This window comes from Mobula hypostoma, chromosome 5 (genome assembly GCF_963921235.1).
Source record: "Mobula hypostoma chromosome 5, sMobHyp1.1, whole genome shotgun sequence".
Lineage (NCBI taxonomy): Eukaryota > Metazoa > Chordata > Chondrichthyes > Myliobatiformes > Myliobatidae > Mobula > Mobula hypostoma.
The window spans coordinates 151,120,544-151,143,531 of NC_086101.1; the positions used below are offsets into that span (position 1 = coordinate 151,120,544).

Below are 22,988 nucleotides of genomic sequence, written 5' to 3' on the forward strand. Positions count from 1 at the left end.
CCAAGCTGTTTTAATTCTAACCAGATGCTCTCATGCCTAAAATTAAAAAATGTAATAATTTCTCCAGGACAATCAATATATCTCATCTTGAGAGTGTTTATTAAAACAAGAGTTCATGTAGGATACCCTTTATGTATTCTGCTGTTTGCTCCAACCATAACTGGGAACCCCTGAGCAGTTTTAAGTCTGACGTTGCTTTTCACTGTCAAGTTAGTTCTGGCTGGACCTCTTCCCAGCTTCCAGAATGTTTCTGGAGCATCTCCACCTTCTACCCATCGATGCATGAGGATGATCGCTGCTGCTCTGCGTAGAGAACTGAGAACATTTCAGTCAATTGCCGGATAGCGAGCAGGGCGACCTCCAACACTTCTGAACTTCGTACTGACGACCTTGAGGGCATCAAGCTGAAGCTTCCCTGAAGCATCCAAATCTCTGGTCGACTCAGATGCTACATCATGGATCACTTCCAAGTGTCTTCTTGGAATTGACTCCCACTTTCACATCAGAAAGGATGGATGCTGTGCTCTGTGGATGATTGGCATTGGATGATCCCCAAATCATGGGAGATTGCAATTTGGGTTTTTGCCAGTGGGCCAGATATTTTTATTATGTGCACATATCTCTTGATTGCTCCAGCAGTGTCCCTATTTAAGTCTCTGTGGCTGAAGTTGTGTCTCTCTAACCTTTGCCTTATTCCAAGCCAACCTTTCTCAGTGTCCTGTCACATGCAAATTCCACCTCCTAAGCTGTCCTCTAAATTTACAACCAGTGGCAGTATCTGGGGTCTGTAATTTTTTTTTAATATATTTTTTGATCCCCCATCTTCATACTCCCTCTTTTCACCACTGTGTAACTAGTTTGTAAATGTTGCTGATCTGAGAGGGGGAAGGTCTGAGGGTGGTGGTGTGATCAGGGCAGTACCTGATCCACAGCTTGTAACTCCAGAAGTGATGGTGTGACGTGTGAAGGATGGTTAAATATGAAAATAGGATCACGAGTTATTTTGGATTTGTTGCTGGGCAAAGCTCCAATGATGACCGTCCTTAATGGCAGTTGATGTCATGCTTAAACTCTGGCAAAGGCTGCATCTGGTTCTGTTACACCTTGAACTACAACAGGATGTGTTTATCAGCTTCAGTGAGTGTATTTAATGCTCCTGACATGCTAAGTAAAATAGTATACAATCTGCGAAATCTGGGTTTGAGACTTGCAAAGTATGTAGCACGAATGCAACCACTTCATGTTAGAGAGGGATTATTGATGAGTGGTGATGTGGATGGTGATCCAAGTTTCTGAGGTGTATCTGAGCTTAGTCGGTGGGACATGTCATTTGAATTAGCATTCACTGACTTTGACAACTCTTGTAGATTTATTGAACTTGTGCTGCTGCTTCCAAATTTTCCCAGCAAGATGACTAATGGGGAAGCCATCTGGTCTCCTGCAGATGGAGCAGATTCCTCCTCTTCTATCTTCAACAAGGCCACGAAAACATTGAAGTTGTTTCTTTCTCTCTCTCATCTTCCCACACTCATCCATAATTTGGAAGGATGAAATTAAAAGTTCTGTTGGGTTTTGTCACTGAACGAAAACTGCTGAAGACAATGATAGATACGGCTACCTGGAGCACTCAAGTATAAACTGGCACAGTCTAAATATGATTGAAGCCCTTGGAATGGTCACTAGCATCAATTCTCTTTGTTATTTCCTTAAAAAAGAATTCAGTCAAGACATAATCTTTCCTTAACAGATCAATGAAGGTCTGTCTTAGATTAATCTAAAAGACTCGTACTGTTTCTTGGAATTGATTTTAATAGTTTGCCCAAGCCTCAAGTTAGACTAATTGCCTTGCACTTACACAGTGAATCCCTACCAACATCTGTGAACAACATATCAAGTGAAGTTTATTGTTTATTGATGTGTGCCAAGTACAGTGAGGTACAGCTACAATGAAAAACTTGCAGCAACATCACAAGCACTTAGGTACAGACAACACACAAACATCAAATATACTAGGCCGTGAAGGGGGGAAAAAGACTGTGGAAAACAGGACATTCAGGCAGGGAAAAGAAACAATCAGAGACACGTCCATGATAGTGCAAGAATGATCCATTGTATTCTGTTCCTGAGGTGCAGGTCAGATCATGTTACTAATCCCTGGACCCCTAACTCCCCTCTAATCCCCCAAAACAGCTTTACAAACAATTAAGAGAAAACATTTTATAAACAATTAAATCTGAGTTGCAACTCAGAGGTCACAACCCACACCATTTGGATTAATTGTGGTTACACCACCACAAGACCTAAAGTATTATAACTATTGCCTTAACTATCACACTTAATCATTAAGTTGTTATATTTAAAACAAACATAAGTGAATCTTACACTAAGATCCCAACCAACATAAAAAGATTATAAGAGAAACTTCTGTATGGCAGTTGGTGTACAAGGGTTATCCCTTGTTAGAGGAAGTCACGTCCCAGCATTTTCCAGTTGTCAGTGGCATACAGTCATCCTCAATTCCAAGAAACTGCCTAAGAAGGAGAAAGGAGGTTTTATTTTCTTAATCCAATTTTCAAGCAGGACAGAAAAAGGGTATCAGTCAACTGTTAAACGCTTAGTTGTCTCAGCTGAGATTTTATCTTATCAGATGCATTTTTTTCCTGTGCTCTTCCAGATTTTTAAAAATATTTGTTTATTATAGTCACATGTACAGAGATGGAGAGGGCTTTGGGAGAAAGCTGAAATTTAAAGAAATCTGGAAAATGAGGGGTAACTTTTTACATAGAGAGTACTGAGTTAATGGAATGAGCTGCCTGTGGAAATGGTTGAGGCAAGTACATTAACAATACATGAAAGGTATTTAAATGGACTAGTTGCAGGCAAACAGTTTTGGCTTAAATGGGAATCTTGGTTACATAGACCGGATGGGCCAAAGGGCCTGTTTCTATGCTGTGTGACTTTAACTGCACTCAAAACTTGAGTGCAGATAGCCTTCGATTGCATTAGAGTGTTACGGGTGGGATGTCATCCAGAACTTGCTGCCTGAAAGGATAGACGTAAAGCTGTCATTGTATTTAAAGTATTTGGATGAGCATTTTGCATCCCACGGTCGGTGTAGCTATTATCCAAGGACTGAAAAGTGGGATTGGCTAGATAGCTTTGTGTTGGCTGGTTAACACTGGACAGCAAATTTTTCCAAAAGTGCAGATTCCTCAGAATTTTTTTTTGTTATGGTTATGATAGACTGCTTGAAGCTGAACACAAATATAATTTCACACTACTTGTACTTGGAGAAGCAAGAAATTAACTTTTAATTACATAATGGTGCAGATGCTTTGCAACTGTTCATCATTTTTGTTTGTACTCAGTATCTGAGACTACTTGCTTAAGTATCTCACAACAGTCAGCCAGGATTGATGGATTCCAGTTGCCCTGATACCGTTTCTGCATGACCATGATGTCCTGGTGAAACCTTTCACCATGCTCGTCACTGACAGCGCCAAGATTCGCAGGGAAGAAATCTAAATGGGAATGCAGAAAAATGAATCATTAGTGACATGTTGCACTTCATGAGTTTGTATGCTTGAAGTGTGTTGTCAACTAGCTGCATGTAATTTGGGGCTGTATAGTTGCCAAGAACATTTTCAACAACATCAAACATCCTTGAATGCTTTCCATGCGATTTTCTCCGGTGCCATTAGAAGTTCTTCGAATTGCCTGTAATTGATGGCATTTTGTTCAATTTGTGGACCAATGAAAAGGTCTTCCTTAATCTTAGCATCAATTATTCTGGGAAACATTTGTCTCAAATATTGAAATCCTTCACAGAAATTTTCTTTTTGCCTGGTGACTGCAGATTCCATCCTTGCAGTCTTGAACTCAGTAATTCTGCTTTTGCTTTTGATAAACCCAAGTCTCTGACCAAGTCATTTGACTCAGATTGAATAATCAGATGAGGCTCACTCAACATAAAAGGTTCAAAATTTGTATCGGTGTCCGTGTCGTTTTCCAGTAACAGAAACGGGCAGGGCCGAATAAATTGTGTTATCATTGTGGCAGTGACTCACATACACCAAACAAATGCAGATTTAAAGGCGAAACTTGCAGAAAATGCAACAAGCTAGATCATATACAAAGAGTTGGTTTGGCAGACAAAAATAAATGGTCTTCACAGAGAAGAAACAAAGCTAAAGTTAAGTTGCAGTTTCAAAAAGAGCACTAATCTGCATGCTGTTAGTGAAAAATCTGATCATGATGAGAGTGACACAGGACTGTGTAGCATTGAATAAGTGTGTGAAAATTAACAATAGACAAGCAATATAGCTTGCGCCAGAAGTGAATGGTAAATTAATTAAAATGGAATTGGGCACTGGCTCAGCTATTTCAGTCATTGCACAAAATAAGTTTGAATGTCATTTCAAAGGTACTAAACCAGTGGCATTTTGGAAACCTGTATATATCCAATTAAGAACTTACACCAGAGAAAAGGTAACTCCTTTGGGAATGACATTTGTGTTATAGGGTCATAGAAAAGTACATAAATAGAAATAGGCCCATCTCGAACATGCAGAAGCTGTTTAAGCTGTCTACCCCGATTGATCTGTACTGGGACCATAACCCTCCAGACCCTTACCATCCATGCACCTGTTCAAACTTTGCTTAAGATTTGAAATTGAGCTTGCATGCGCCACTTGTGCTGACAGCTCCTACCATGTTTTCATGACCCTCTGAGTGAAGAAGTTTCCCCTCGTGTTCCCCTTAAATTTTCACCATTCATCCTTGACCCATGACCTCTCATTGTTGCCCCACCCCAACCTCAGTGAGAAAAGTCTACTGGCATTTACCCTATCGATACACCACGTTTGTATCAAGGGCTTCAATCATATTTAGACCGTGCCAGTGCGACAAAAATTATGCTCAGATTGACAGATAGGCTTTGAGTTTGGTTTGTGGTGTAAAATGTTTCAACCAGTACTTGTATGGGAGAGAATTTATCCCCATGACTGACCATCAAATACTAGTGTCCATTTTCAAAACTCAGAAGTGTGCTCCACTAACAGCAGCACAGATGCAGAGATGGGCTCTGTTTCTTGGAGGACACAATTACAAGATCAAATTCAAGAGGACGACTAATCATGGAAATGCTGATGGATTATCCCCTTTAGCCTTGGAAAAGGAAGTACCGGGAAAAATTACTGATAAAGATACTACTCTTGACAGATTCTCCCTAAAGCAAATCAAAAGTCTCTTGATTATGGCAGAAATGATTCAAAGAGAAACCAGAAAAGACCCCACAATGTCTCGGGTCTAAACGGCTACTGAAAATGACTGAAATTTGCAACAGAATTCCCACTTCTGCCATTTTATTTTTACCAGAGCTGGAATGAACTTGCCCTTGACGGGTTGCTTTATGTTGTGTTACAGTCACACTTGGATCTCCTCAAACCCAGTCTCAGAAGAGTAGCAGGACAAGCAGCTGAGACAAATTGAAGGCTCCTAAAACAAGGAGGTTCAATGTTTCACTCTGGGACAAGCAGTACTCCTGGCAAAGGACTACAGAGATTATCTAAACTGAGTACTCGAAAAGATTAAGTATAGAATTGGACCACTTCCCTTTACGGTGGAGATTGTGTCTGATGTCATCTGGAGACAACGCATCAATCAGTTGAGGAAAACAGAGTCAAATGATAGTGAAGAAAGTTGGCTACCATTATCTGAACCATTCCAGAAGTTCGAGTCAACTGCCACTACCACAACCACCACCAGGGAGGCCCCAGAATCTGAGATTGCTTCACACCCACAAGTCCCACCTGCCAAGCAGTTGAACGCCCTTGTCAGGAAAGATGTTATCCCACAAGAGTAAGAAATCCTCCACAGTGATTAAATATTTAGACCTGAACGGAACAACTTAAAATTTACTATGCTGTGGATGTCTGTATATAGTAATTGTGATATATAATATACTGTTCATCAGCCCACAGTAAGAGAAATTGTCTACAAATGGAGGAAATTCAATATTGTTGCTACTCTCCTTAGGAGTGGGCATCCTGCAAAGATTATGTGAAGAGCACAATGTTCAATGCTGAAGGAGGCGCCAAGGGTAACAGCAAAAGACCTACAGAAATTTCTAGAACTTGCTAAAATCTCTGTTCAAGTGTCCACTATAAGAAAAACACTGAACAAGATTGGTTTCATTCCAGAACAAAGGAGATGTCCTCCGTCCTCAAAGATAGGGACTTTAGTTCCTCCACCGTCAATGCTGCCCTCAACTGCATTGCTTGCATTTCGCGCATGTCTCCCTCACCCTATCCTTGTACCACCCCACCAGGGATAGGGTTCCTCTTGTCCTTGCCTACCACCCCACCAGACTCTGCGTCCAGTACATTATTCTCCAAAACTTCCGCCATCTAATGGGATCCCACCATCAAGCACAACTGTCCCTCCTCCCCCCACCCCCCACACACTTTCTGCTTTCCACAGGGATTGCTCCCTGCGCGCCTCCTTTGTCCATTCGTCCCTCCCCACTGATCTTCCTCCTCGCACTTATCCTTGTAAGTGCATCAAGTGCTATACCTGCCTCTACATCTCCTCCCTTGCCCCAGACAGATGAGGAAAAAATTCAAACTTTTTGGCAAAAGTGTGCTCCACTGTGTTTGGAGGAAAAGGGACACTGCACAGCAACACCAAAACCTCATCCCAGCTGTGAAGCATGGTGGAAGGAACATCATGGTTTGGGGCTGCTTTGCTGCCTCAGGGCCTGGACAGCTTGCAATTGTTGAAGGAACAATGAATTCAAGATTGTATCAAGATATTTTACAGGAGAATGTCAGGGTAGCGGTTCATCACCTGAAGCTTAATAGAATTTGGAAGATGCAACAAAACAGTGATCCGAGCCCATGAGTAAATCAACAACAGAATGGTTTAAAAAGAAGAAATATTGTGTTTTGCGGTGTCAGAGTCCAGAACTTAACCCAATTGAGATACTGTGGCATGACATGAAGAGGGTTGATCATGCAAGGTATCCCAGAAGTATTGATGAACTGAAACAGTTTTGTATGAGGGAATAGTATAAAGTTCCCCTTGCTGTTGTTCAAGTCTGATCAGCGGCTACAGGAAACGTTTGGTGGTGGTTACTGCTGCTGAAGGAGGTGCTACCAGTTACTAAGTGCAAGGGTTCACATTTTTTTCCAGCCTAACTGAATGATTAAACAATGTGTTCAATAAAGACATGAAATGTGCAATTGTGTGTGTGTTATTAGTTTAGGCAGATTATGTTTGTCTATTATTGCGACTTAGATGAAGATCAGACCACATTTTATGAGTAATTAATGTAGAAAACCAGGTACAGGTTTCCCCCGCCATCCGAAGGTAGAGTGTTCCTCTGAAATGGTTCGTAAGCCAAAATGTCGTAAAGCGAAGAAGCAAGTACCATTTATTTATGTGGGAAAATTTCTTGAGTGTTCGCAGACCCAAAAATAACCTACCAAATCATGCCAAATAACACATAAAACCTAAAACAACAGTAACATATAGTAAAAGCAGGAATGATATGATAAATACACAGCCTATATAAAGTAGAAATACTTTTCCACAATCATTACTGCACTGTTCTCCGTACCGAAAATCTCACACAAGCGCCATCGGCAGAAAATCTCACACAAGCGCTGTTGGCAAAAACACGGCGCAAGCGCTGTTCAGTAACCTTTAAGCTATGAAGCTGCCAAATCATACCAAATAATACGTAAAAATACAGTCGATATAAAGTACAACGTTTGTAGAAATAATGTATGTACAGTGTAGTATCACTTACCGGAATTGGGAAAACAGCGCCAAGCACACTGATGATGGTGTGTTAGGCTGAGTCGTCAGAGGTTGGGGTGGTGCAGTGGCCCCACCCTCCGGGCCGCCGAGCGATACATTGCCGCGAAGCATGCAGGGATGCAGCGGTAGTCGGGAGGCACACAGCACATCTTTAAGAAAAAAGCTGAAATAAACATGCTAATTAATTAGGTGCTGCCCAGCACGTAATTGTCGGCCCAGATCAGTGCCGATTTCCGATTGCGTTGTCCCTGATCTGGGCCGACATTTACGTGCTGGGCGGCACCTAATTAATTAGCATGTTTATTTCGGCTTTTTTCTTAAAGATGTGCTGTGTGCCTCCCGGCTACCGCTGCATTCTCCGGGAATCGGTATCTGTCCATGGCCTGGGGGTTGGGGTGGTAGGACACGGGGGTGTCATCTCGTCATCGTCTGTTTCCATTAGGGCAGGCAGGTCATCTTCTATCTCTGCGCGCCTTGATGTCGAGGGTCGAGGTTCGTCATCTGATGTGGAAGGTTTGCTTGACTGCTGAGCCTCACGCATTATTCTATCACACAGTTCTTTGTAAGGACTCAAACCATCTTGCAAATATCCCCTAAACCTACGTACCCTTTCAAAATTAAAGTTGTACTTTATCATTGCAGCGAAAATCTCACACATTTGCTTCACATTCAGGTCGCTATTGCATTTGGTTTCAATTGTTATCCTTTTTTCTTCCAATTGCATCAGCTCTTCGTCTATCAGTTCTTGATGATGGGATGCCAAAATCTCTTCAACATCATCTTTGTCAACTTCCACAAGCCAAACTCACTTTGTCCTTGCTTCGTTCACCACGATCAAAATGCTTAATTATGTCTAGTTTTACGCTAAGTGTAACACCCTTACGAGCTCTTTTAGGCTTTTCCGATACTTTAGAACTCACCTTGCAAACGGCTGCTCACAGGCATGTGTTTAAGCAGTTCCGAATCCGGGGAGAGCGGCTGCTCGAGGCGCGCGCTGATTTTTTTTCATAACAGTGAAAACACCTTCTGAAAGCGAAAACAAGCGAAAACAATGTAGGTCTTTCGTAACAGTGAGGTTTCGTAAAGCGAACATTCGAAAAGCGGGGGACACCTGTAATTGCAAAGGGTTCACAAGCTTTTTCTTGCAACATATATGTATGTTTCATAAAGTGTTATTGTTCATTTAAACAATTAGTTCTGGGCTGTATGCATAAATATGTGAATTATATTCGTCATCTCGCTACCATATGATTCGTGCGCACCTCTCTGAAAGTAAAGTCTAGGGTAGACCTGCATTTTGGACTCCATTATCTTCCTTTGAATTGGTTTAAAGTTTTGAAGTTAGAAATTATAACAATAGGGAATTGCCCTGTCCCCACCCAGCAGAAGATGCCAGTTGCCTCGCAGAAGAAAGCAAATTCATCTCCAGCCGGTCTCCCAAATGTTGTAGACGGCCTATTCTATCAAGGTGCTCAAGATGTAAGTTGGGACGTCTGAAGTTGCAGCTCAGTTTTAGTTGTTTTGTTTTAGTTTTTTGGGGGTTAGTAGAGATGGTTTTGGGGACAGAGAGGGGAATTAGGCGTCAGGTCAGGTCAGGTCTTTAGAGACAGTGATGTGGGGGAATTAGAGGACAGCCCAGAATCTTAAGTCTCTGCTCCACATTCGAAGGCCAGTGATGCAGACATGGGCATCGTTGGGCAGACCCACCTGTTGTTGGGTTCCAGAGCGGGCAGGAGGAATGCTGACACCTTGGTTTTGTGTATTAGGGAGAACGAGTATTTGAGGTCAGATTAGAAGCCTGTGACTCTCAGAGTCTGCTGGGGGAGTCGAAGGCTCAATGTCTGCATGTCCAAGTCCTCATCTGCGTCCGAATCCAGGTCTTGCTGGAGGCTGAAGACTGCCTTAGGGTTAGTGGACTGTGTATATGCGTGGGTGGGTGGGGGGGGGGCCCTTATTTCACTGTTGTTTTTGTTACTTGTTCTGTTCTGTGTGGATCTGCTGAGCGTTGTGGGCATGCTGTGTTGGCACTGGAATGTGTGACAACATTCGTACTCTGCCTGTGGCACAGCGTTGCGTGTGTTAGTTGTTAATGCAAACAAAGCATTTCGCTGTGTTTTGATGTACACCTGATAAATGAACTTGAATCTTGAATCTTTTATCAGCATTGTATCTTACAAATTAGGAGCAGGAATTAGCAATGTGGCCCCTTAAATCTGCTCTCCACTCACTAATAGTTTCTGATGCGGTAACCTTACTGCTCCCCTAAGCTGGTGATTATAGATACAACATAGGAACAGGCTCCTATAATAGACATTCAAGTACCAATCTGTACATTTTTCATCCATATTGAAACTTTAGTTTTACTTTTCTTCTTCCAATGTTTTTTTTCCCTTTTTTCTCCTTTTTCTGTATGTCTTACTGCCATTCTGTGCTGCTTCCATGCCAACCCCACTGAAGCCTTAGTTTTATCCTTGCTGAGGAGATGAGTATGGAGAATCAACACTCACAAGCTAATTTGCAGAAGGCCTTTGGTAATAGGGAGAGAGACATTGTTCAGGATCAGTGATCCTATGGGGATTGGATCTAATCCACTGATTTCCCATCTGGGAATAGTGGAGGATGGCTGAGCAGCTAGCTGGAGTAGTGGTTTCTAAGGGCTCTCCCATTCTTGGAATGGCAAGACATGGCATTGTGAATGTTCCATCTTGGTTCACTGATGCTGAGTATTTCCTTGAGGCTGGCATTTGGGCTTGGTGAGGGTAAAGTGGGTCGAGGCATGGGGGAGAGGGAAGCCAGGATGTGGTTGTGGGGAAAGCACTGGTGTTTTGATGTTCAGGGCAGGAATGAATCCAGTCCTGGGGGGTTTATTGGGATCATCACATCAGGAACAGTTGTCGTGCAGGAGGAGAGCCTGAAATCTAAAGTAAGTAATGTACCACAGTGCAGGTCACCTCGGTCAGCACTAGAGAAATAACATTTATTGGCTATGTTTGTCCAGTGTCAGGTATCTACATGATTCAGCTTGCCAAAAGGTACATTGCACAGGTTATTCAATACAGTCCAGTCATATATTGGGATTGTTTTGTCAACAAATACATGGTGAATTGACAAATGTAAGAAGGATGTCCGCTGATAGTATTTCTTGTGTGTGTGTGTGTGTGTGTGTGTGTGTGTTTGTGTGTAATATATATTTATGAATGCAGTTTATTTTTTTTAAATTCTGGAGTGATGTAAAACAACTCCAAAATAGCAATTGTTATGTTTCACTCCTGGAAAAAACTGTTATTTTCTACCAGAAAAAAGTACAAGTATAGCTCAAAGTACAGGTGGTATGCAGGATTTGAAAGTTCAGTTCGTTGCCACGATAGACAAGTAGCTGTGAAACAGATGGCATTAACTTTCTACTTTCTGTGAAATTTGGGAGAGAAACATATAATTTTGTCTACAATCTGATAACTACTACATTACTCAACTATGTAAAACCAATAATAATAGTATCCTTTCATCACCATTGAAAGCAAAACTTTTAACTGCCTCAGTGCGACGGCATATTTGGACCTTCCACTTAGAATAATAATCTGTTCATTCTTTGAATTTTAGTACTTTAAAACTGAGTTAAAATAATCGAATTAACGTTCGGAGCTGCTGCTGTGATAAATGATTTGAAATTACCGTTTTTATTTTACCAAAATATATTTGGAAATTAACTGTAAAGAGTGAAACATTGAGTGCACCCTCAGCCAGTTCTCTTAGTACTTTACTAAGTTCTCCTAGAAGAAGATATAAATCTTTTTAGATTTACTTCATTACCACATTGTGGTATTTTAGTAATTTGTTTTTAATCTGTAAGTGAGATCAGTGGATTCGATTTTGTTTTCTTTTCCCCCATAGGTGAAAATGAAATCCTTAACAGTCTGCACAAGATTGCAAGCAAGAATAAAATCTGGAGATCTTACATTGGAATGGGCTATTACAACTGCTCAGTACCACAAGCAATTCTCCGCAACTTGCTAGAAAATGCAGGATGGTAATGCTTTCTCTTTTTATATGTACAACACCTCAGTTGGTTAACTTCAGGAGTGGTTACCCCGTCGTGGTGGAGTGAATAACAGAAATGCTTGGTGTATGTTCTATAATTCATAGAATGTCCTGGCTATAGACCCTCGAGACCTTGCAAGATGCATACAAAGTGCTGGAGGAGCTCAGCGGGTAACGCAGCATCTATGTATGGGAGTGGGCAATGGATTCTGGATGAAGTGTCTGAACCGAAACACTGATTATTCGCTTCATGTATACTGCCTGAGTCACAGAGTGCCCCAACACTTTGTGTGTTACTCTAGGTCCCAACATCTGCAACCTCTTGCGTCTCTTATCTTGCAAGATAGATAGACAACTCTCTTTGCAGAGTAATTGTGGAGTCTGTAGCCTTGAGTCAGACAGGGGTAAAAATGTTTCAGTGCTTCCTATCCCCATCTTGTTTGCACTGTAGTTGCAACACCGTATCACTGTTGACCTGACGGTTAAGGAGGAAGAGGTTGAAAGGGAATCTGAGGAAGGATTTTTAACCTAGTTAGTGGAAGGAATCTGGATGCAATGCCTATTGGGTTGTGCATATGGGTGCTCTCAAAACATTCAAGATGTATCCAGCTGAGGAGATGAATTGAAAAGGTGTGGATGAATACAGGCAAATTATTGGTGAGTGGGATTAGTGTAGATAGGTCATTGATGAATGATGCGGATGTGGGGGGCTGAAGAACCTCTTTCTGAGCCGTGTACCTCCATCTCTCTAAGATAGCCTTTCTCAGCCTTCATGCCCTGGAGGAACTACTCAAGTAATTTTCAGGTCTCGAGGAACCCCTGCGTAAAAATTATATCTACAGTTCGCAGTACGTTAGTGTGATCAGCCAGTTTTAGATATAATAATCTAAAAATAATTGCCAATGCTCTTTTGAGTAGAGAATAAATTTTTAGCTGACCTTTCTGGAAAAAAAAAGGTAGTTAAGTTTAGCTAATCTTTCTTAAAATTAATCTATTTCCCTTTCATATATTTTTAAAAATCATAAGGAAAACATAATTAATTTTTGTTAAATTACTGGCTTAAACAAAAATGGGATTTAATTTTTCTAAAGGTAAGCTTGGTAGATTTAATTTAAATAAAGGCTGCAAATTGATTTTAATTAAAAGCTTTACTATTTGATTTGAGATTCCAATAGTGGTTTAAAATAATCAGCACTTATACATATTGTATGGCTGTGATTTGTAGTTAAGTGTCTTCTCAGTTTTGCTGGAGCCATTACTGTATTTGTAAGTTGTTTGCTACAGACTAAGCACAATGGAATAGGGGTCAATAAAATATTTTAAAAATGGCATAATAAGTAACTAAACAAGAAAACCGCAAAAAAAAAAGACAAATTCACAGTGAAATTCACTTCTTGCCTACACAACCACCTTTTGTGACATTTACAACAACAGCAAAGTGGCAGTCCAGGTGCGTAAAAATTCCTTCTTTAGAATGAAAATTTCCCTCCAATTTTCTACTACACTGGTACCAATATATTCATTCTTGTAAGTCAGTTGGTGGTGCATGAGAAGAATTTGGGGGAGGTAATTCAGGAGGGAGAGGTTGACAACACAGGCCAAGGAGGGTGAGTCCATTCAATGCTCAGAAAATGCACTTCACACTCATCAGCCTACCGTCCTCCCCTGTGAGCAATACAGCGCTCACCAAGTATCATCAGCCCACCCTATCTTGCATGAGAATAAACAAGGTTCGTACTGAGCACTGCCATACTAGCTTGAAAGACATCTAACGAGATTGAGAACTGGGCTGCTCGGTCACTGCCCACCACTGTGAGCATTAACATCGCGCCTTGCACAAAGTTCAAATATTGATGTTTATTTTTTTCAATCCTGATCGCTTGTGGAAACTTAGTTGATAAACCCTGCTCTAAGATACTGAGGATTTGAAAATAGATGAAGAGTGCAAACAGCAGTTCCGATTTATTCACTGTTAGAACAGAACATTGGAATGAACAGCACAGGAACAGGCCTTCGACCATCGAAATGAACAGCGCAGGAACAGGCCTTCGACTATCTGACAGAACAGCACAGGAACAGGCCTTCGACCATCGGAATGAACAGCACAGAAACAGGCCTTGGACTATCTGACAGAACAGCACAGGAACAGGCCTTCAACCATCAGAATGAACAGCATAGGAACAGGCCTTCGACTGACAGAACAGCACAGGAAGAGGCCTTTGACCATCAGAATAAACAGCATAGGAACAGGCCTTCGACTGTCTGACAGAACAGCACAGGAACAGGCCTTCGAGCATTGGACAGAACAGCACAGGAACGGGCCTTCGACCATCGGACAGAAGGACAGGCCTTCGACCATCAGACACAGGAACAGGCCTTCGAGCATCGGACAGAACAGCACAGGAACAGGCTTTCGACCATCAGACAGAACAGCACCGGAACAGGCCTTCGACCATCGGACAGAACAGCACCGGAACAGGCCTTCAACCATCAGACAGAACAGCACAAGAATAGGCCTTCGAGCATTGGACAGAACAGCACAGGAACGGGCCTTCAACCATCGGACACAGGAACAGGCCTTCAACCATCGGACAGAGGAACAGGCCTTCGACCATCAGACACAGGAACAGGCCTTCGACCATCGGACAGAACAGTACAGGAACAGGCCTTCACCATCGGACAGAACAGCACGGTGACAAGCCTTTGGCCATCGGACAGAACAGCACCAGAACAGGCCTTCGACCATCAGACAGAACAGCACAGGAACAGGCCTTCGACCATCAGACACAGGAACAGGCCTTCGACCATCAGACACAGGAACAGGCCTTCGACCATTGGACGGAGGAACAGGCCTTCGACCATTGGACTGAACGTCAAACAGAACAGCACAGGAACAAGACTTTCGACCTACAATATCTGTGGTGTGCATAGTGGCAAATTAAACTAGTCCCTATTGCCTACATATGATATTATAATTCTCCTATCCTGAAAATGCATATACCTATCTAAAAACCTCTTAAACATCACCAGTAGAAAAGGAGATCAGGACTGATTAAACCACATCTGCTTGGGGTTAAGTGCTGATGCCTGAAGGATAGTGGCCTTAGTGTTAGTTCTGCAATGGCATGCAACCAATTCATATCTCTGAATGATGCACATAAAATTAGTGCTCTGGGAAGACAGTCTAGAATGGTCCTAGTTATGGATAATAAATTTTGATCCTTTAATTCTTACCTCTAATTTCCATAACATGGTCCTGTAGTGCAATAAGAAAAGATGTTTGTTAACTTTGCTGCGGCAATTGTTCCAGCATTTTTGAGGGATTTGAGAAGGATTCTGATCTCCTTCTCAAATCCCTTCTCAAGACGTGTGGCCCTCCTCCTGCAGGATAGGAGAATGTGGGTCAAACACGGGCCAGTGGACCAGTTGGGCTGAAGGTCCATTTCCATATTGTACCAGTTGACCACCTTGAGTCTGGCAGTCGGTAATCCGGTTCCACCGCTGGTTCAGACAAAATATTCACCAGCCTAATTTCAAATCTCTCGCGTCGCCACGATTTTGGTGGTACCATGAGCCCAATCAGCTGTTGGCACGGTCTTTAAACGAAGCAAGTCATTCTTCTCTGTTATTCTGCATTTATTTTTATAACCTGAGCTTATCTCACCCCAGTCATGTCTTCATTGAATGAAGGAAGTGCTTCTCATGGTGTAAAGTGCAAACACCATGCTTTATCTATATAAGATAAGGTCAAAGTTCTGAAAAAAACTCAACAGTGGTGTATCTGAAAAGCATAGGTGACCTGTATCACATTGGTTCTTCCACAGTTTATGATAGAAAGAAACAAAAGGAGAAGTTGCTCCAGTTCTTTGCTGACAGCGAATCAGAAAACCAGATGTGCATGAGGAAAATGACGGAAGATGTTCACAACGAGATAAAGTTCTCATAAAGTGGTTTAAACTCCACGTCAGCGAAGTTGGAGAACTGTCAGGAGAGATGGTGAAGGAACAAGCGAAATCATTTCATGAAGAATTAGGACTGGATTATGAGTGTGTTCAGAGTGAAGGGTGGCTTCAGCATTTTAAGCAGCAACTTGGCATAAGATTTCACGCAGTGTGTGGCACGAACGGTCAGCCGACAAGGAAGCAGCTGCTGAGTTTGTTGATGAGGTAACTGTTAATTTCTGATGAAAATTTGAGTACCGAGCAGGCCTACAATGCAGACAAAACCACCTTATTATGGCTTTGTATTCCAAGATGATCACTGACTACAGAGGATGCAGAATCACCAATGGGTTATAAAGCGTCAAAAGATCATGTCACTGGGTTGGGCTGCTCTAATGCTGCAGGAGCCCACAGGTGGAAGTTGCTAGTCATAAGCGAGAGTTTACGTCCCAGAGCTTTCAAAGGTATGATGCAGTTTCCAGTAATTCACCATGTCATCAAAAAAAAATGGATAACAGCTGACATTTCATTGGAATGGTCTTTGTTCCAGAAGCGAGAGCTCACTGTGGCTCTGTTGGTCCGGACAAAAATTATCCGATAATGCTGATTTTAGATAACTGCTTTCTGCATCCAAAAGCAGAACTCTTGGTACAATGTTTGCAGTATCTACCTGCAACCAAACTGTACGTCATTAATTCAACTCTTGGACAATGGAATATTATGCTCTTTGAAGGCTAAATATCGCTCCCTATTTGTCAAATGGTTACTGAGTGCAGATTGCTCTGGCAGACTAGTACAGGAATTGTGAAAGAACTTAATGTGAGCGATATGATTTATGGAGTTGCTAATGCTTAGAAGTTGGGAGAAGCATCAACACTGAAAGATGAACAGCATAAATTGTGGACAGGTTTAATGTCCGAGTCTGCACCTGGTGAGGAAATTGGAAATGACTTTATAGGATTTAGGGTTTCAAAGCAAAAACAGATTGTACATGACCTGCTTTCTTGTGCTAAAGATCAAAGTAATCCTGCTGCGAAGGATATTACATCAAGGCTGGATGCAGATAACATAAACGAGTGGATGGGTATTGATGTTAATGAACCTGTTCATCATTATACTGATGCTGAGATTGTGCAGATGGTTGTAAGTCCAGGGACAAAAGACAGTGGGGGAGAAGGTAGTGAGGAAAGTGGGGACGAGATTGTCGAAAGAATGTCCATTGATAGGTTAATTTGTCTGACAGGTGAACTGATAAAAGGTCTCAGGCAACACAATTTTATTACTGAACAATGAATGATGAATGTGCGCATGCTGCAAAATAAACTAATTAAAGAAAGACCAAAATACATGAAACAGGTTAGCTTGCAGGATATTTTCAGAAAAATAGCTACAAAAAGTGCAAGACAGGAGTCAACACTTGAAAATTCAGGGCCGTCAACTTTGGCTCACCCAGATGTGCTGCCACCACCAACACCAGTTCTTGAAGATGCTGTGCCAACTTCACCCGCCACCAGCAAGTCATGAGGATTCGATTGTTTTTCAAGGTGAAACACAGGACAATCCTAATGACATCCACTTTCAGACATGTAACTCTGCTTCGTTGCACAATCCAATTCTTTAATTTGGAAATGGCAATAACCAACCTTATGATGTAAGTAAATACAGATAGGTATTTTGCCTGTACTGTACTTAGAAACCATAGAAAAACTACAGCACAGAAACAGGCCTTTTGGCCCTTCTTGGCTGTGCCGAACCATTTTCTGCCTAGTCCCACTGACCTGCACACAGACCATATCCCTCCATACACCTCCCATCCATGTATCTGTCCAATTTATTCTTAAATGTTAAAAAAGAACCCGCATTTACCACCTCGTCTGGCAGCTCATTCCACACTCCCACCGCTTCAATAAATTTCACTTGCTTTTCATTTGTCATTCTGTTTTACCGTATTATCCAACTTGTATCATTTACAGGGTACTTTAACGGCAGGGTGGAGGTGATCATCAAGTAGGTTAGAGGTGCTTATTTACTTAATCCTCACCTAACCATCTGTGACTCGGCAAAATCACTAATCCAGTACTGCACAGTTCCCAATCATTCTGGATTTGTCATCTTGTATTACTCAATAGCCTTTTGATGCAGCAACCCTATTCATCTTACTTCAAAATTATCTTTAGAATTATTTCAAATTATTTTAATGTGTGTGGATAGAAAAACTTGATATTTTAGGTGTAATGTGATCTTTGTATCAATGAAATTTAGAAAGTAGATTGGCTTGCTGATATATTAGTCCATTCCAAATGCTTTTAAAATGCAGTCTGGTAGAATTTGGCTGGGTAGGTGCTTTATGACAGGGCAGGCACTTGTCAATGCCACCACTCTGCGCTGCCTACAGCATAAGCAGATTTGCCTTTGTTTGTGTTGCCTTTGTCTGTGTTGTCATTGTCTGCGCTCATTTCCAAACTTTTTTTAAAGGTGCTTCTGCTACTGCAATCCCTGTACACTTGGTCCTTATCCTCTAATATGTTATCTACAGGTCAGCATACAGTGCCTATAAAAAGTATTCAACCCCCCTCCTCCCAGAAGTTTTCATGTTTTATTATTTTATAACATTGAATCACAGTGGACTTAATTTGGCTTTTTTGGACACTGATCAACAGAAAAAGACCCTTTCGTGTCAAAGTGAAAACCGATTTCTATGAAGTGATCGAAATTAATTACAAATATAAAACACAAAATAATTGATTGCATTTGTATTCACACCCTTTAATATGACACGCCAAATCATCACTGGTGCAGCCAAGTGGTTTTAGAAGTCACATAATTAGATAAATGGAGATCACCTGTGTGCAGTCAAGATGTTTCAATTGATAGTGGTAAAAAATACACCTGTATCTGGAATGTCCAACTGTTGGTGAGTCAGTATCCTGGCACGTACAACAACTGTTGCCTGGGTGCTTCATTGGAAAGTGGCAAACAGAAGGCCACTGTTGAAAACAACTTGCATGAAATCTTGATTAGAGTTTGCCAGAAGGCATGTGGGAGACTGAAGTCAGCTGAAAGAAGGTTCTATGGTCTGATAAAACCAAAATTGAGCTTTCTGGCCATTAGACTAAATGCAATGTTTGGCATAAGTCAAACACTGCACATCATCAAAAACACACCATCCCTACTGTGAAACATGGTGGTGGCTGTATCATGCTGTGGGGATACTTCACTGCTGAAGGCTGTGGGAGGCTTGTGAAGGTAGAGAGTAAAATGAATTCAGAAAAATACAGGAAAATCCTGGAGGAAAACCTGATGCAGTCTGTAAGAGAACTGAGACTTGCGAGGAGATTTGTTTTCCAGCAAGATAATGACCTCAAGCATAAAACCAAAGCTACACATGGATGGCTTAAAAACAACAAAGTCCTTCAGTGGCCATGTCAGAGTCCAGGCCTCAGTCCAATTTAGAATTTGTGGCTGGACTTGAAAAGTGCCGTTCACTCATCATCCCCCATGCTGTCTGACAGAGCTTGAACAGTTTTGTAAGAAGGAATGGGAAAAAATTGCAGTGTCCAGATATGCAAAGTTGATGGAGAGCTATCCACACAGACCCTGCTGAATACTGACTTGAAGGGGGTGAGTAATTATGCAATCATTTATTCTGTGTTTAATAATTGTAATAAATTTAGACCAATTTGTAGAAATTTGTTTTTCACTTTGACCCAAAAGGGTCTTTTTCTGTTGATCAGTGCCAAAAAAGCCAAATTAAATCCACTGTGATTCAGTGTTGTAAAACAATAAAATATGAAAACTTCCGGGGGGGGGGGTGCCGCTGAATACATTTTATAGGTGTTGTATTTAAGAAATTGGGCTCGGGCCCCATCTTGAAATTTTTTTGAGCAAATGTATTTTTTGTGCACTGATTGAGGAACCAGTCATTGTCTTTCCAAATTAGTGATCAGCTTCCAAACCACTTACGTTAAGTGGTTTCCCGCTGTGCACACTTCTGAGAGAGCAGTCTTTGTTTATGCTGCTGTGCCTTGTTATTTAAATATTCATCACTCCTTCCAGCATCTGTACGTTGAATTGATTTGGTTTGTGAAGTAATGTCACTTTCTGTTAGGTATTCAAATAATTTGATGTATTTATTAATGTGTGTAAAAAGCTACTACAATATTAAAGAACATTTATGATTTATTTAGGTGGTGATTTGGGTGAATTGAAGTGGGGCTCGGTAGTAAAAACCAGCATTTTTTATCGTGTGAGAATTCTGTTTCCCTAGCCCTCAGGTATCAAAGATTTTGCTGTTTATGTAGAAAATGTTGTTGAAAAATGCCTTGAATTAGTATTTAAAAGAATTGAATAACTTGGTGGTTAAGAATACTGGATAAACATGTAGAGATCCGTTCCCTCTCTGGATTTAGCGGTTGCTTTCCACTATGACAGCTGAGGAATTTAAAATTGAATTTTTAAAAAATATGTCTGCACTGTGAAAGGAATGTGGCATCCTTGTTTGGTCAGGTCGGTGTTACCCAGACCCATCAGTGTGGCTGACTTGTAAACGTCATGTCAGTTTGGAGGGAAATGAGGAATGACAATAAAATGGCAGGTTGCCAAATTGCACCCACTTTTATTTTTCTCCAAGTCTGTGGCATCCTACTTGATAATTTCACCTTCTCACATTTCAAGATGTGGACGTTAGTGGGCAGGCAGTCATTCACGTTCTTCCCAGTTTGCTCTTGAGGTGGTGAACGCCTGCTAAGGTGTTCACAGAGTGCTGCTGGGAGTTCCAAGATTTCGATCCAGCCAGGTATTTCCCAGTGAGAATAGTGAACATTTCAGAGCAGAATCTGTGGGTGGGAGTGTTCCTGTGCACCAATGCTACCCCCCCCCCCCATTTAATATCAGACACTGTGGCTTTGAAAGGTGCTCTCAGAGTAACCTGGGCTCAGTCATTTGATTAAATGATCAACTTCCACCTTAAATATGCTCACGGACTTAACCTCAACTGCAGTCTGTGGCAGAACATTCCACAGCCTCACTACTCTCTGGCTAAAAAAAAAAAGTCCTCCTTAACTCTGTTCTAAGGAGTTCAGGAGAATGGCGGGGGGGGGGGGGTTGGATTCTCATAGGAACATTCCAAGTGTTAAAAGGCCTGTACAGATTAGATATGGCAAAGTTATTTCCCATGGTAGAGGAGTCTAGGATTGAAGGACGTCCATTTAGACCAGAGATGTGGAGAAATTACTTTAGTCGGACGGTGGTAAATCTGTGGAATTTGTTGCCATGAGCGGCCATGGAGGCCAAGTCATTGGGTGCATTTAAGGCAGAGATAGATCGGTTCTTGATTAGCCAGGGCATCAAAGGGTATGGAGTGAAGGCAGGGAGTGGGGATGACTGGAAGAATTGGATCAGCCCATAATTGAATGGCGGAGCAGGCTCGATGGGCCAAAAGGCCTACTTTTGCTCCTATATCTTATGGTCTCATGGTCTTAAAAGGTTGCCCTCAATTTTGAGGCTGTGCCCTTTAGTTCTGGATATCCCCTCCAGAGGAAACATGCTCTCCATATCCACCTCATCCAGTCCTTTCAACAATCGGTAGGTTTCAATGAGATGCCCACGCATTCCTCATGAATAGCAGCTCAGCTTTCTGAGGAGATCGAGGGGGAAATGAAGGAGGTGCAAAAAGTGGTGTGGTAGTGTAATCTGCCTTCAGGTAATGAACAGGCTTCGCTTTTACAGGATAATACACAAAAATCACTCAGTCTAGTCACATTATTGTAATGAATGGCATTTAAAGCATATCAGACTGAAAATAAAATATTTAAAAAAAGACTGAAAGAACAAATGCGCAAGGGGAGAGAGGAATCTAGTACTGCTGTCAGTAAGTATGATTGAGTGCATGTACATGCATCAGACTTTTGAATTTAATATTGTAGGAGTTCGGATTGTCCAGAAGTTGTGTTTTCATAACCCAGAGATGGTGTATAATGGCATGGATTTCATCTACCCTGATGTAAAGAATCAGGTTTATTATCACTGATAATATTAGTGATATTATAATGATTGCTATAATTATTTAACAGTGTATATATGTGTGCTCGCGCGTGTGTGTGTATGTACTATTTTTGCAGCATCAGAGCACCAGTATAGTCTAAGCCGTAAAAATCACCATAAGTTACAAAATGCATAAATTCAAGGTAGTGTTCATGGACCATTCAGAAATCTGATGGTGGCAGGAGAAGAAGCCCATTGTGTGGGTCTTCAGATTTCTCTGCCCCCTCCCAATGGGAGCAAGGATATGGGAAAATGTGGGGAGTGGGGGTTGGTGTTAAAAAGGGGGAGTGACTACTGGATGTTAGAGAAATTGTTGGGGACCACCAAGAGAGAATAAGAGTTGTTCCTCCAGTCTTCATCTGGCTTCAACATGGCAGTGGAGAAGGCCATAGACAGACATGTCTGTATGGGAACGGGAAGTGGAATTACAACGGTCAGCTACCAGGAAAACCTGGCTGTTGCAACATCTGCTGTTCTCTCCACCTCAATATGAAGACTTGATCTAAAATGTCCAGCACTGTTTGTGTTGTTTCAGGTTCTAGCATCTGCAGTCCCTTATGGCTCCCATTTGACATACATATGGAGAGCAAATATGTACTCCAGAGTCGAGCTTTGGGTCAGGGCCAAGGCAAAAGTTACTCAACCAGGCAAGCAGCCCTGGAAGAGGAGAAGCTAGTTGTTGTTTCAACATTCCTGAGCAATGTCTTGTTTAACCATAGATCAGAATCAGAATCAGGTTTATTATCATTGGCATGTGTCGTGACATTTGTTAATTTAGCAGCAGCAGTTCAAAGCAATAGATAATATAGAAGAAAAATAAATAAATCAATTATAGTATATGTATATTGGAGATATAAAATCGTGCAGAAACAGAAATAATATATATTGAAAGAGTGAAGTAGTGTTCACAGGTTCAGTGTCCATTATCGGATGGCAGAGGGGAAGAAGCTGTTCCTGAGTCGCTGAATATCGCCTTCGGGCTTCTGTATCTCCTACCTGATGGTAACAGTGAGAAAAAGGCATGCCCTGGAGGTCCTTAATAATGGACGCTGCCCTTCTGAGACACCGCTCCTTGAAGATGACCTGGGTACTTATAGGCTAGTACCCAAGATGGAGCCGACTAAATCTATAACCCTCTACAGCTTC

At 41.6% G+C, this 22,988-nt stretch overlaps 1 protein-coding gene across 1 annotated transcript in view; it reads left to right on the forward strand.

Moving 5' to 3' along the window:
- Window positions 1–22,988, forward strand: part of gldc (glycine dehydrogenase (decarboxylating)) — a 205,793-nt gene that overhangs the window by 40,284 nt on the left and 142,521 nt on the right. Inside the window, exon 3 of the mRNA XM_063049181.1 lies at window positions 11,713–11,848. Within this exon, the coding sequence (XP_062905251.1) occupies window positions 11,713–11,848 (136 nt within the window). The remainder of the gene's footprint in view (window positions 1–11,712; window positions 11,849–22,988) is intronic.